This window comes from Carya illinoinensis, chromosome 2, assembly GCF_018687715.1.
Source record: "Carya illinoinensis cultivar Pawnee chromosome 2, C.illinoinensisPawnee_v1, whole genome shotgun sequence".
Lineage (NCBI taxonomy): Eukaryota > Viridiplantae > Streptophyta > Magnoliopsida > Fagales > Juglandaceae > Carya > Carya illinoinensis.
This window is the reverse complement of record NC_056753.1, coordinates 20,869,931-20,882,590: the sequence shown is the minus strand read 5'-3', so window position 1 is coordinate 20,882,590 and position 12,660 is coordinate 20,869,931. Positions and strand designations below refer to the sequence as shown.

The window sequence follows — 12,660 nt, the reverse complement described above, 5'->3', positions numbered from 1 at the left end:
CCGAAAAAGACCCATGAACTCCTCCCCTTTTCCACAACTCGTTGGTCCCACATCACCAAAAAGCCTCCTGAGGCCCTATCTGTAGCCAAATAAACACAATCCACATGTACACAATTCCGTATGCTTCGTACAAATTTTGTAGTTATAACTTTCAGCTTCGTCTCCTGCAAATAGACGATGTCTGCCTTCTACCCTCGCAGTAAGTTTCTTATTTGAAGATGCTTACTGGCCTTGTTTAGTATGCCAACATTCCACGAGCCAATTTTTTGTTTCACTTTGGATAGACCGGGTTTCTTAGAACCCGCTTTCCTTTGTTGTTGGTGTCCCGCTTCAATAGCAGTGAGTAACGCCATGAATTACTCCTCGTAACCTTCGCATTTCAAACCCACCAGATCTTGGATATCCCTCACCGTGTCAAACACCCAATCCAAAACACTTGACTGATCTGAAAACAAAAAATTTAAAGGGATGGGGTTTTGTAAATTGAACTCTAACTATTCCTCCAAACACTCTTCCCTAGTCAGAAAACCCACTTAGTTTTCCTCATCCAAGAGGAAAAGATCATCACTAGCTAAGTCCCCTAAAACCAGTTTCTCGCTAGCCCTCACATCATAAGCCATATCCCCTTGTACTATTTTCTCACTGAAGCCCCACTTTAAAATTCATTGGAACTCACTGAGCCACCAATTCTCCCCCGGTACACACCATCAGCTACTTCTGTACAGTTCCCAGAGCAGAAGCGTCGTTCAGTGTTGAAGAAAGGGCCAGAATCAACTCTATCATATCCCTTGAGGCCATCTTCTCACTGACCCCCATCACAGAGGCACCACAACTCAGCTCATTGGAACTCACTAAGCCATCATCTCCCACCCCACAACCCACCGGCAGCTTCTATGTTGAAAAGGGGACTAAAAACACCTCTGTCAGAGATTTTGACTTCTCCGACTGGTCCACTCGAGCCACCGGCAAGACCCCCACCCTCGTCGGCGTTGTCTGTTACCGGTGCGACAACTCCAGCGCATCCGCTGCCCTCTGGTGTCGTCTCAGCATCGACATCGGCATGGAGGGCCTTGCCCCATCACTCTCAAGACCAACCCGAGCCTTCCACACTTGTCAGGCTAGTTTCTACTTGCTGGGCTTGAAGACAAGCCTACCAAGGCCCGTATTGTAGCTGAAAACGAGCAAGTGCCCTTTAGAAACCTCACAGGCCTAACAGCCCAGCCCTTCTCCCACGTGAGGCCCTCGCTGCCTCACACGTGAGGATTTATTAAAATCCTCCTGAAACGCACCGTTTGCATAGCCCTTAAACACACTACTTTTCCCAACTCTCTCCCTTTCATCCCTTTCCTTATCAACCCCGACCTTCCACACCACCTTTTCCAGCTCCCTCTACAAATACTCCATTTGCACCTGCAGCTCCCTCACCATACATTAAACATCTCTTCCATAGTCCCTCTCTCGTGACAGACCCTGACGGGCTCGATGCACGTCACCATCACTGTACCCCTCACCAACCCCATACCTTGGAACACCGTGACTCTCTACTGGAATGAGAGCCTCTTTGTACGACTTTCCTCCCCCTTCAGTTTCCTTCCATGGCTGCCTCATGACAGCCCCATCAAACCCCTCTCTTACCTGCTTGGATGCCTCCATGACCACCTCCTTCAGTCTCCACCATCCTCTTCCCCCCTTTTCTTTTGGGAACACTTTGTCATCCCCCATCACCATAAACTGCCACCTCTAAGAATCTCCCATGACTATTGTGGCATCTCTGAGCTATGAAGCTCCGAAAGTCTTCTCTCCTAGAAGCATAATAATCCTTACTTTCCCCCTTCGCACAGTCCTCCAATGCCCTCCCTAACCATCTTGCAATACCCAAACCCAATAGTAACTCATGTTTACACCTTCTACCTTTCTTAGTAATGCGAACCAGGCCACCTTCTCTCACGACAAAAAAAATTTGGATTCAATCACTAACTCCCTTGTGAAAAACATCATGGAAATGCTGACAAACTCAATACTAACTAATGCCCATCATCAGCGACAAGCAAGAACACAAAAAAACTAATGAAATGGCACTTTATAAGAAATTTTAATAGGCACGAAGCTAGCAATGTTCGACAAATGATCCATGATCACTTATATTGCATCCTATCCACTCAATGTCCTTGGTAGGCCTGTCACAAAATCCATGACGATATGCTCCCACTTCCACTCTAAGATCTAAAGTGGTTATAACAATCCTACTGGTCTCTGATGTTACGCCTTCACCTATTGGGAAGTTAGGCACTATTCCAAAAATTTGGCAATTTCTCTTTTCATGCCATTCCACCAAAAAGTCTCTTTCAAGTTCCAATACATCTTAGTACTCTCAAGGTGGACTGCATAAAAAGAACGGTGTGCTTCCTCAAGAATTACCCTATTTAGTTCATCATTAGCCAGCACGCACAACCATTAGAAGTACTTTGAGCTCAGGTGGTCCATATAAATTTCACACTTTTCCCCATACAGATAGTGTCTCTAGATCTTAAGTGCAAAAATGATTGCTGAGAGTCCCAGATAATGCGTGGGATAATTCTGTTCATATACCTTTAGTTGGCGTGAGGCATATGCTATAACATTCTCGTGTTGCATTATTATGCACCCCAATCCTAGCCTTGATGCATCACTAAACCACAAACCCTCCTCTAGCAGTAGGAATTGTTAACACTGAGGCTGTCACTAACCTCTATTTCAACTCTTGGAAGTTTTCTTCACACTTTTCTATGCACTCAAATTTATTATTTTTCTTGGTGAGGACAGTAAGAGGAACTGCTATTTTGAAGAAACCATCAATGAATCAACAGTAATATCCCGCCAACCCTAAGAAATTTCTAACCTCATGCACAATCTTTGGCACCGACCAATTAACTACCGATTCCAGTTTCCTTGGGTCCACTGAAATACCATTTTTGAAAACCACATGTTCCAAATGGTTTCCAAAAATGCGATTGACTCTAGCCAGAAATCACCCTTCTTCAACGTAGCAAACAACTTTTTATCTCTGAGTGTCCCGAGTACTATTCTCAAATCTTCTTCATGCTCACTGTTGCTCTTGGAATATATCAACATATCATCTATAAATACCACCAAAAAAAATTATCCAAGAAGTCATGATACACTCTATTGGGAAAGCTATCTTCAACCATGCCACGAATTAAATGGGCGAAAGGTGAGACGATACTCAGGTTGTGTTTGGATGTTAAGTTAAGTTGAGTTGAGTTAAATAAAATATTGTTAGAATATTAGTTTTAAATATTATGAGTGTGTTGGGATTTTAAAAAGTTAAATTTTTTATTATATTTTATATAGAAATTTGGAAAAGTGTATAGGAATTTAAAAAAAGTATAATAATAAGATGAAATGAGTTGAGGAGAATTTGGTAACCAAACTGGTTAAACATACCTAAAACTGTGCAGTGGTTAATCAAACTCGGGCATGAGACAAAGCTACTTAACAATGTAAGAGATACCCTATGACACCAAAATACAAATCCCAGTTCAAACAATCTCTTGAATCTTACTTTAAAGGCATTAACACGTTTTAAATTATTTGTGCTTAACAAGAAAAATCATCGAACGGGAACAAATTGCCATAAACGAGATGTTGAGGGAAAGAGAGGAAGAACAGTGGAAAACCGAGAGAGTAGAAAAGATCCATAGAGAGAGAGAGAGAGAGAGAGAGAGAGAGAGAGAGAGAGAGAGAGAGATGATGCTTACCTTAGTTCAATTCGGCAACTCAATCTAAAAATCTAACAAAAATTGCAGCACCAAAATACACCAAAAAAATAGAAGGGTGCGAGAGAGGGAGAGAGAACGAGCTTGCAAGAAAGCTTGAGAGTGAAGAGAGAAAATTTAACTAAAGAGGCTTGAGTAAAATTGAAGATGTTAGAGGGAGGAAATGAATTTCAAGGGGAGAAAGTTTCAGAAAGAAGAAACTTCTTGAGAGAGGGAGGTGACCATCAGGATGGGGGAAATTTAGTAGGGAAGACCGAGTTTTGGAGGAAAGAAGAGAACTGAAAGGGGAAGAAGACTTACTGAAACAATATCGTATGGCCTCCAGAGATGGGCTCCTTGTAGTCCTGGGCCTGGCTTGTGTCTAGGCTTGGACTTGGGCTTGGACCCGATTATTACATTAACTTTAAAATACATTAAAAAAAAAACCATAATGATGTGATTAGGAGCTTGCTTAGTATCACAACTTTTAAACTTTTCCTTTAACTTCCTTTTTGTCAAATCTTCTTTTCCTCTTTTTTTTTTTTTTTTGGGTGGTAATTGCCCTTCTTTTTGCCATGGGAATACATATACAATACTCATCCATTCCTTTGGTATTTTTGATTGGGTTAAAGCATGTGCTGCATACCTTGTGCTTTGTTATGTTCCAAACTTGACTTTCTCTCCAAATCTCACCTATTGAAGAAACATTTTGAGTCTGAGAGAAACTTTCTCAACTGTTATCCTCACTTCTTTGCTTTCCCCATTAGGCTAGAAAACAAACATGGGAAAAGAAGAAATTCTCTAGTGATTCAATAAACATGTTACCAGGACATACTCTGGCATAAAACAGTGATGATGTGGTCAACCCTGGATACGTGGCTCTTCGATGGGGGAAGGACCACCCTACTCGTCTAAGTGTGTGGTGTGTAGTGGGTGCGTCTTAGTGTCTTCTTACTCATAAAAATAAATGAGAAAATATATGATTCTCATTCTCGAAACTCCACTCTTTTTCTCTTTCAAACTAGGAGGATTGGCATTTGGCCAAGATGTGTGATCTATCTCTTTCTTTGGTTGTATTGGAACTTTGGTTTTCTTTAGCGAGGAACCGTTTCACTCGGCAGACAGTCGAATGATCAAAGCAAAATGCTAAATCATCTGAAAATCAAGGAAAAAAAAAACAAAAAACAAAAAAACACTACAATTTTGAAGTAAAGAATAGATTGATGCCAGGTTTAAGTGTAGAAAAATCTTTGCTAGACTTTACCTGCTTCTTGTTTGGAGAGACTCTTTTTCATCCACAAATGGTTCTCGGTTAGTAGGTGAAGAAAATAAATAAGTGATCATGGTATTTGTTTTCAATTCATTTTATTTCCTTATTTTATGCTACTCTAGATCAAGTCTTTTCATTCAATACAGCAAGAGTCTCTCCACTAAGGAAAGAAAATATTACTACATTTTGGCTTTGTAGGAAGAGAAGATAGCTTTTTGCTTGCAATAACATATCAGGTTGTTTTGATACCTTTTTTAGTTGAAAAATGCAAAGGATATTGTCATAAAATCTAACCAGGTTTGGAGACAAATACTACATATCAAACATATTTAAGGCACAATTGAGGTATGTTTGTTGAGTCAACGTACACAGTGATCCCATTTGATCTGTCATAAAAAAATATGTACAGCCAACTTACGAAATTTAGAACTCCCAACAGGTTCTGTGACATAGAAACTTAGCTCTTCATTCCAAAGAGGATTAAGGCAACTATTGACAATCTTGGTCTTTGTGCATGGTTTGATACATGAAATTCAACAAATAAGTTAGGAATTCTAGGAGAATAGAAAAACTTTATAGATTTCAGTAATAAGGAATTAACTTATAATATCTAGGTGCCTATGAGAAAATTTTCAATATTCTATAATTTTGCCAAACGTTAGGTATGTAAAAACTTCACCACTCACATTCAAAACTTGTTAATTCTAAAATTTGGATTTTAGAATTTGAATTTCAAATGAACAAAATTTCAAATCCAAGAATTTAAAAGGGTCCAAAATCTTGTTGGACTTTGGTGCAAATAAATCCACATCCAAATCCAAATTTTAGCTTATGATCCTAACAGGAAAGTTGGACCTGATTATGATACTAATAGAAACGCAGTGAGTTACCTACCAACCATGTATCCATTTGGTGACTTTATTGCGAAGAACGTCCACAAATTACTCCAACCTTTTGATGTCCATGGATATTTCAAAAATACAAAATATATAATGCCATATTTATTACATTTCTTTACCGGGATTTCAATGCTAGCCCTGGCTGTTATTATAAATAGGAATCTGCAACCAGTGCAGATAAGAATAATCTACCGAGCATCCTTAGATAAAAGGTGGTGGTCGCTGTCAACTTTCCGGGCATTGCAAAACTCATCAACCGCATCACCTCTCTCAAAAACAGCCGCTGCCCCCATTCCAGTGCCTGCATTTCAGTTACAAATAACCATGTAGTGAACCACATATTCCAGTAGATAAACATGCTTGCACCCACACCCATAGATAAGCGGGAGAGAAAAAGCGGGGCGTGTATTTTGTTTTTTGGGGGGGGGGAGTGTTGGTGGAGAGTAAGGGTGGGGCACACACCTATGCACATTGATACCACTCCAAAGCGGCAATCTTTGCCACGGCGCTTCATCTCATGTAATAGAGTAGCAACACAGCGAGCACCTGTGACAATAGTAATCTTAAACCAATTTCCACATTGAAAAAGCTTCATAGCATTTTTCATGCTCCATCTATTAAATTATCTGTCTCCAATTTGAAACCATATCATCAAAATAATACTTCAAAGTTTTTCTTCCGCAAAATGAATCTAGGAATATCACAAAAAGTAATAATCCCCCAACTGTTTCCCTTCATGAATACAGCACTATTTCTTGAAACTAACCATTTGTTTAATACAATCTCCAAACAAAGCAATTCTCAGCATACAGCAGTACAGGAACTTGAGATCACCAACTTTTAGAGCAATTCCAATAAAATCCAACTGATGAAAAATAAAAGATTAAGAATAAACCAAAAGGAAACAAGAGGGCATATTTGCTTGGTAGCATCCCTCAATCCCTCTATTGAAGCACCAATTTCATTGCCAAAACACACTTTTGCTCCTCTCTATATTGGGATTTTATCAGGATGAGCACTTCCCAGGAAATAAAACCATTCCCCCCTCACAAAACAAATATAAACCTTAATATAGCAAAGATTCAACTACAAGCAACAAGTTTAGCAAATTATCATATCCCTCCAATGTTTGTATATAGATACATATATATATATATATATATAGCAGTTTTGGAATTATACCCAGTGCAATTGACTATATGGTGACCTCATCAATTGTGGCATAAACAAATTAAATCAGGCTGCAAACTGCCCCCCTATAAGTTCATTTGACCACCAGAAATCACTCCTAGAACCAATCAATTGGTGAACACTTTCCAAACTGAAGCAATACTAAGGGTTGATAGGTGGCCCTTGGTGCCTATTCCTGACAACAATGCTTCAGGTAGGTTGGCCAGGTCAGTTATTCAGATTTTCTTCCATAAATGTGAACCCTCTAGTGTAGATTGTAGAATCACCTTTACTAGTTCCAGGAGTATTTTAAAATTGTGGATGGAGTATCTCAAACTCAAGTTAAATTCAAAGTATATACCTGTTGCACCCAAAGGATGCCCAAGAGCCATAGCACCTCCGTTCACATTGATCTTTTCTGGATCAAGACCAAGCTTATTACGGCAATATAAAAATTGGGATGCAAATGCCTGCACAGTAGCAATGGTAAACTCTTGAGTAATTGTATATTCACAGAGCCTGAAGCCACTATTAAAATTTCTTTCAAAATTTAATACCTCATTTATCTCAAAAAGGTCAATATCATCAAGCTCTAAACCAGCAGCCTTGACTGCAGCTGGAATTGCAACAGCTGGGCCTACACCCATGATAGCTGGATCAACACCAACGGCAGCAAAAGTCCTGCATGACCAACAAAAGGTATTCTTATCAGTATAAAATTTAAAAAAAAAATAAAAATAAAAATAAAAATAAAAATAAAAAAGTCACTTTTTCAGCACTAAGTTATAAGGATAGCCGTGAAAGAGATTAAGGTTTAGGGTCAGTGGTATCTCAACACTCATTCACTAGATGAGTTAATTGATTCCAATAACTTATGATAGGGGTTAAGACTAGAGTTTAGCTATCTCCATGATGGCTCAACTCTTAAAATATAAGACATGATAAACAAGGTCAGGGCAATGAACTAACATACAAGACATGATAAATGAGGTTGTCCGATTGAGCCTGAGAGATATCCTCACCCTAATTAAACTTGTATGGTTCACTTGTTCAGATCAAGAACCTCTCTCTGAGGTTTTGGGTTGCAACATCTTTAATGGTTTGTCAATGAACGGTGGAAAACCCACATAAAAGAGGCAAATTGAAGGTAACATAGTTCTACATTCCCTGCATAACGGAATGCATGCTTGGAAATTTTTCACTACACTGGAGCAAAGAGACTATGATACTACAAATTAGATTCTTTTATTTTTCTTAGCTTATGATATTACAGATTGATCCATTTATTTTTCTTATTAGATTTTTATATGGCGAAGGGTTCTGGTGAATTATGCTGCTTGTAATAATTGCAGCACTTTTTTGATCCTGCAAAGAGTGACTAGTAAGTGGACCCCAGAAAAACCAACGCAAGCCAATAAAAAGTAAACAGAATGTTAGTGGAAACCCAACACTAAAATAGGCTTTGTGGGTGGAAGTAGCAATGAAAATATACCTATAAACCAGACCTGTCAGGCTAAAGCTTATTTATGAAGCACTTCTTATTTTGAAGCTAGTGCAAATTATCAGATTAATGAACAAATTTTACCCAGAAGATACAAACCTGAATATGCCAAGGATGGGTAGTCCTTTTTGCAATGCAACACTTCTCTTCATTAGGAGTACAGCCCCAGCTCCGTCACTCACTTGGCTAGAATTGCCTGTGATAGAAGCACCAAAATGAAGTAGAATAGACCCAACTTACCATCAAAATCATAATATGATGATGATGATGATGATGATTATGACAGGTGCCATTAATCCAATACCTGCAGTGGTGGTCCCATCTTTCTTAAAAACAGGCTTCAGTCTTGCCAGATCTGATACTGTTGCACTAGGCCGAATCCCATCATCAACGGAGATTTTAACAGGTTTCTCCTCACCCGATTTTGGGTCAACAATCTAATTAAATGATCTGGAGATCAGTTCCCTAACAATAACCATCTGTGCACACACAAATTTCTGCTAAAACTGCAATAATAGTGGATACCTTCGTAGGCACAGGAATAATTTCATCTTTAAATTTACCAGAGGCAGTAGCAGCAGCAGCTCGCCTATGTGACTCAACCTAACAGCATAAGCATAATAATCAATAACAGGAAAAAGATCATTCGGTCACAATACCACAAAGGTTTATTCAACTCACTGCAGCCTGATCTTGTTCCTGCCTAGTTACACCAAAACGATGTGCAACATTTTCTGAGGTTATACCCATGGGAAGAAGGCAATTTTGGGCTTGTTCAAAGGCCTTCACCTGTCATTATTAATGGAAAATCATGTCAGATCCGTAGGATCTGGTAGAAGAGCTTGCACACACAAACTAGGTGAGAAAGTATACTTTTGGGTTCACAGACCCTTCCCATGCCATTGGATTAGTTGTCATAGACTCCAGCCCGGCTCCAATACCTAAATCAAATTATCAAAGATCGAGGATATATTTTCAAAGAAGGATAAACATATGATATCCCTAGAAAGGGAGGAAAAAATGCATTTCTTTACCAATATCATAAAATCCAGCTCTTATAGCTGCAGCTACATCAGCAACAGCCTGAAGCCCAGATGAGCATTGCCTGTTCACGGTCCTGACGGGCACAGTTTCTAAACACCACAAATGTGATATCCTCGATAAATATAGTGATTACTTCAAGTTTAACAAATTAAGGCTGCCTGAGAAAATAAAATTAACAATACCAGGGAAACCGGCATAGAATGCAGCCATTCTGCATTCACTGGCTCTCTGAGATCCTGGTGCCAAGACAGTACCCACCACAATATCCCCGACTTCACTTGGATTCAGATTGGTTTTCTCTATCAATGCCTGCACCAAACAACTACCACGCATCTTAGCTATGTATAGATAGAACAAAATAATAACTGAAAAATTAAAATAAAGAAAAGGTTCACCTTCAAAACTGGTGCGAGGAGATCATCGGGATAAGTATCCTTAAAACCACCACGTTTAGATTTGCATATTGGCGTCCGATGTGCTCTGTGTGATAACCAATTCAACGAAATACGATTCACGACGGGCCCGATTGATTGATAATTCACAGTTTAGAAATTTGCAAAACAAAAGCTAATTTGCGCAAGGTAATTTGCAAGACAGAGCAACTTACGCTACAATCACCACATCATCCCCAAAAGCCGAAGTTCTCTGGTACGCAGCACTGTCCCCAGCCAGACATGCCGATCCCTGGTAAAGATTACCAACATCTCTTTATTTATTTATGGGAAACCAAATAAAAAAAGAACATAAGTTGTAAAACTTAGATCAAGTGCCACAGCTTTTCGGAGTAAGATTCGAAATCGCTTGGTTGGTTATCGAACATGCCAAAAATCATAAACAGCAGTATTTTTCTTCCGTTGGCAGCTTATTAGCAGTTATAAAGTATCACAACAGGTCAAAACTGTAGCCATGCATCTACAGGTTGACATCTAGATTCAAATTCCGAAGTCTCCAAATCATTTCAACCGCACGGATTTGTGAAAAAACTTGGAAAAACAAGAAAATGAAAGCCAAATCCACCGAAATGAAAGCATCCAATCCCGAAATGAAAAAGGCGAAGCGGACTTGAACGGTAAAAAAAAAAAAAAAAAAAAAAAAAGAAAAAAGAGGAGGAGAACAAGAAAATATTTCGGGGAATCAAACACATACAGAGATAGAAGAATCGCTGATGTAAGAAGAAGAAGAAGAAGGTCGGAGGTGCTCGAGGAGAATCCTCTGCCTGTTGATAGCTTTCTCCATTGTTGCTTGCCTTGCCTTGCCTTCTATCTGGAGGAAGAAAAATTGGTTCTTTTATAGTAGGAGGGGGACCTGGGACCTTTGGGCGGTCGGTCACTCTCACTTCCTGGCGCGTGCTTTCCCTAAATAACCGAAAATATATAATAAAACATTCACCCATTTTAAATGAATAATGATGAATCATTAAACCGTAACATAATTTATCAAGAATAATCATAAATATGGTATTTATTTAATCTTTTCAAAAGAATTATATATATTTAAATATTTTAAAATTAGAAATGTTATTTCTCATTTGTAAATATTATTTTTTCAAAAAATATAAAATAAGTAAATATTTTTATAAAAATAAAATAATGACGAGTAGAGTGCCGAGACCCATGCCATAGATCTCTCGTCGCATTGAGACCCAACGCAATAGTTTTCAGATCTTGCAAAGGGCCAATCATATGAGAAGTTCATGGATCTTGATTTTAATATTGATGATTTAGGATTTAAGATTTTTAGATTGGTTGGGATGATTGATGGTGGAATTTTTTTTTTATTTTTTATTTTAATGATTTTATGCTGTTTTACGAGAAGGCCACGTGGAGGTACAGGGAATGCATGCCACACGAGGTAGAGTCAATATAATTTTATTTAAAATTAATTATATTTTCTAATAATTATAATTTCGTTCTCCATTTATATTTATTGATTTAACTCACTTTAATTTATTTCATTTTCTTTCTGTATCATTTATATTCGAAAGAATTAATAATTTTTTTAAATTCATGAAAAGAGCATATTTATATTAAACTTTTGATGAGGAGTAATAATAAGGGCAAAGAGAGCTACGTTACCCTTAATTGTAATATATTTTCTTAAATAAAAAATAGCCTAAAATATATTGTATCAACTTTGACTACTCAATATAGATGGTGACAGGTACGCGCCTAAATAGTCGTGGTTTTGTGGTCTTTACTATTTTTTGCCGGGGATTGGAGGTGTGTTGGAGTGCGTGCCATTCTATCCTTCGGAGTTTTATCTCTTCATCCAGTTCCTGGAAACAGATAGTGATTTGGTATGCATCGCATGGTATTAATAAATGAGTAATGCTATATACAGTTATTTTTATATATTTTTTATACATTTTATTAATATGATTGATTAGATTAATTTTTTTTTAATATATAATCAATCATATCATTAAAGTGTATAAAAAAGTCTGTAAAAATGACTGCACATAAAATTTTTCTTAATTAAAATAGGTCAGATGCCGTTGGATTTGGTCAAGGCCCATTTTTTTTTTAAACACGTTCACCAGAATAATCATATATACCATCTCTAAATAAGGTATACTTTTTTATAATCATATATACAATCTCTTTTCACTAATTAATATAAGTGTGCCAAATTAACTACTACGAGAGAGGGAAGAAGGGTGTAATCGGTCTAGTATGAGGTTATGGATAGAAGATTTTGATCCACCTGTTTTTTTTAATAGAAACGGACCAATTATCACTAAGGTTCGGATAGATTTGGTTGGTCCAATTCGCTCCGATTATGCGAGAGTCATGAATATTTTTTTCCCTCTTTTCATTTTTCAGTAGATAAATTAATACAAAAAATTAATTAGATTATTAAAATAAAAATTAAGTGAGCTCTTGAATGTTATGTAAACAACTCATTAAAAAAATAATTAATTATATTTATATTTACGATATTAATAGTTACTAACTTAGTACTTTAATAGAATATGTATATACATATAATAACATATATTATCATATAATTTATTGTATGAAA

General features: G+C 37.6%; 1 protein-coding gene across 1 annotated transcript; it reads right to left on the bottom strand.

The window, feature by feature from the left end:
- Nucleotides 1–5,911: 5,911 nt before the first annotated feature.
- On the bottom strand, nt 5,912–10,937 carry LOC122300300 (3-ketoacyl-CoA thiolase 2, peroxisomal). Its single transcript, XM_043110834.1, has 14 exons — nt 10,786–10,937; nt 10,247–10,323; nt 10,035–10,119; nt 9,822–9,948; nt 9,630–9,728; nt 9,469–9,536; nt 9,277–9,384; nt 9,121–9,198; nt 8,900–9,032; nt 8,695–8,791; nt 7,652–7,775; nt 7,456–7,564; nt 6,387–6,470; nt 5,912–6,225 (listed from the first exon to the last, which is right to left on the bottom strand). The coding sequence occupies exons 1-14, from the start codon at nt 10,873–10,875 to the stop codon at nt 6,113–6,115; spliced, it is 1,392 nt and encodes a 463-aa protein (XP_042966768.1). The 5' UTR covers nt 10,876–10,937; the 3' UTR covers nt 5,912–6,112.
- Nucleotides 10,938–12,660: the final 1,723 nt, after the last annotated feature.

Bases quoted from the DNA above. Each gene is read 5' to 3' on its own strand.
- LOC122300300 (XM_043110834.1), bottom strand. From the start codon at position 10,875: ATGGAGAAAGCTATCAACAGGCAGAGGATTCTCCTCGAGCACCTCCGA. The intron at 9,949-10,034 runs GTGAACCTTTTC...TGTTTGGTGCAG, and splicing joins TCCTCGCACCAGTTTTGAAG to GCATTGATAGAGAAAACCAA. The intron at 6,471-7,455 runs GTATATACTTTG...CTATTGTCACAG, and splicing joins GCATCCTTTGGGTGCAACAG to GTGCTCGCTGTGTTGCTACT.